General features: G+C 42.9%; 1 protein-coding gene across 1 annotated transcript in view; it reads left to right on the top strand.

Annotated features, from left to right (window-relative positions):
• Nucleotides 1–2,500, top strand: part of chd3 (chromodomain helicase DNA binding protein 3) — a gene marked incomplete at its 3' end in the record, with an annotated part of 50,127 nt that overhangs the window by 29,498 nt on the left and 18,129 nt on the right. Inside the window, exons 24-27 of the mRNA XM_083640204.1 lie at nt 185–366; nt 663–840; nt 1,703–1,789; nt 2,264–2,352. Of these exons, the coding sequence (XP_083496330.1) occupies nt 185–366; nt 663–840; nt 1,703–1,789; nt 2,264–2,352 (536 nt within the window). The remainder of the gene's footprint in view (nt 1–184; nt 367–662; nt 841–1,702; nt 1,790–2,263; nt 2,353–2,500) is intronic.

Below are 2,500 nucleotides of genomic sequence, written 5' to 3'. Positions count from 1 at the left end.
GGTATAGGGGTATTTGGATTCAGAAATCAGGGAAAGGTGGGTTAAATTTGAGTTAATTTGGGGGGTGGAGTGGGATGGGGGTTGATTGAAATCGGGAAGATCTGGAGTTTTTGTTGATCAATTTCAATGGAACTTTTGATCTGTTCTGGCAAATCATTTTCACTCCCATCTCCACATGTGGCAGGTATGAAGTGTCCCGCGAAGGACGAGGACGAGGGCAGCGTGATCCACTATGACAGCACCGCCATCGAGAGGCTGCTGGACCGGGGCCAAGTGGAACCCACGGAAGACACGGACGTCCAGAACATGAACGAGTACCTCAGCTCCTTCAAAGTGGCCCAGTACATGGTGCGAGAAGAGGACAAGGTGAGACAAGATAGTTATTAACACGTGGTTATGGACGAGAAGAAGACGAGATGTAGAAGGGCATGAAGACGAAACGTTTTACGAACGTACTGTACTACATTGATAATCACAATAATCAGTTCTATACGTTAAATCTGAAAATAATTTGTAGCAACATAAATGCAACATAAATGCATTACAGATTAAAGTGTTTATGAATAATCTTCCTCGATCTGGTTTCAAGCATGCTTCAATCACTATCAATTCCTGCACGTGTGAAGTCCACACATCCTCCATGTGCTTCTCTGTTGCTGCAGGTCGAGGAGATCGAGCGCGAGATCATCAAGCAGGAGGAGAACGTGGACCCGGACTACTGGGAGAAGCTGCTGCGCCATCACTACGAGCAGCAGCAGGAGGACCTGGCCAGCAAACTGGGCAAGGGCAAGAGGAACCGCAAGCCGGTCAACTACAACGACGCAGCCCAAGAGGACCAAGGTAGGGACTGGGTTTGTCTTCTGAACCCAGTCTGGACCTGCACGCTTCCATGAGTAGCAGTCTTAGTTCCACACTGTTAGTCAATGGAATGAGAGGAGTTTAAGATTCTTTTGAGAAACTAGGTCAAGAATTTAAGTCTTGTCAGTATGAAAGTAAAACTCGCTATGGATTAGTATTAAATGAATTATCTTGATCTAGAGGCACCAATGAACTAATATTTATTATATATATTTGTATGCATATAACCATGTAAATTGGTAATTAATTCAGTCTACTGACTGCTATTATGCCAATAAAGTACTGCTAATACTACTAACCAAACCCAAGTACTTATTGGTAGGGGTGTAACAATATGTGTATTGGTACCGATCCATTTAGGTACAAGTCTTTAGGTTCCAAACACACCCAAAACCAAAACTAATCTTTCACTGCTGAACAATGCAAATCTTCTACAGGATATCATGTTAAACTAAAACGGAGAGTAAAAAGACAAAAGGTGTTAAAAAAACACTGTCGTCAATTCAAATTAAAAATTAGACTGTGAAAATAATCAAATAAATAAGTAACGTAAGTAAAACATTAACATTTTTAAAATCAAGGAAATTTCTCTGGCATTTCTACATATTTGCTGTATCGAAAACATACCGAACATACCACTGTTTGAAACGAACCGTGAATTTTGTGAAGTGTTACACCCCTGCTTATTGGTATTTTACATAATCGTTCTTGGCATATCTCTAGTTCCGTAGCACAGTGATGTATCCATGATACAATTTTGGCTTATGTTTGAGCTATTGATTACATAGTGGAAGTGAATGGGCCTAGCCTATTGACGGACCACCCCGCCATGTGCTGTTTTCAGAGTGGCATGCTGATATTTCAGATAACCAGTCCGAGTACTCAGTGGGCTCCGAGGAGGAGGACGAGGACTTTGACGAGAGGCCAGAAGGTACGGAGAGATACGTGACGAGCACCTCACCAACAGTGAGAGATGTCTGCTGTAGCAAAGTGCATGCACAAATCTGCCTTGAATTACCACTTGAAATGGATTCACTTACTACAGTGCTCTGGCAGGGGGCTGATCTTCTTGTCTGGCAACTGAGCAAATCAGATGGTTGCCAAAAAATGCAAGTCGAGGAAAGTCAAAAAATAAATTCTCCAAGCAGTTTGGAGGATTTTTGTTTCTCGCTTTGATCCAGATCTGTACACAGTAAAGATTTAAAGGAGATTCTGGAGACAAGAGATACTTAACTTTCTGTACTTGTAGGTTCTCGATCTAAATCTCCAAGATTGAATAAAGTCTGCAAAATGCTAGATACCCCAATCAAATATTATTGACTGTTTCCTACGATGGCTGACTGTTTCCCCTCTAACGTCCATCGTTTGTTCCCTGTGCATCGCCCGGTCCTTGTTGCCGTCGCAGGCAGTCGAAGGCAGTCGCGCCGTCAGATGAGGAATGAGAGGGACAAGCCGCTGCCCCCCCTCCTGGCCAGAGTGGGAGGCAACCTGGAGGTCTGTGCATCTCGTTGGTACCAACTTCTGTTTTCATTTTAGTCTCTTTTTTCTTTATTGTGATATTATTGGAATCTGCTGACTTTCTTTTTCCAACAATCTGTGAGATTGGGGATGGCAGCAAAGCCTGAATATCAAATCTAGCTCC

Source organism: Poromitra crassiceps (genome assembly GCF_964638095.1).
Source record: "Poromitra crassiceps genome assembly, chromosome: 7".
In the NCBI taxonomy this organism is placed as follows: Eukaryota; Metazoa; Chordata; class Actinopteri; order Beryciformes; family Melamphaidae; genus Poromitra; species Poromitra crassiceps.
Note: the sequence above shows the minus strand (reverse complement) of the source record. Positions and strands in the feature narration are given on the sequence as shown.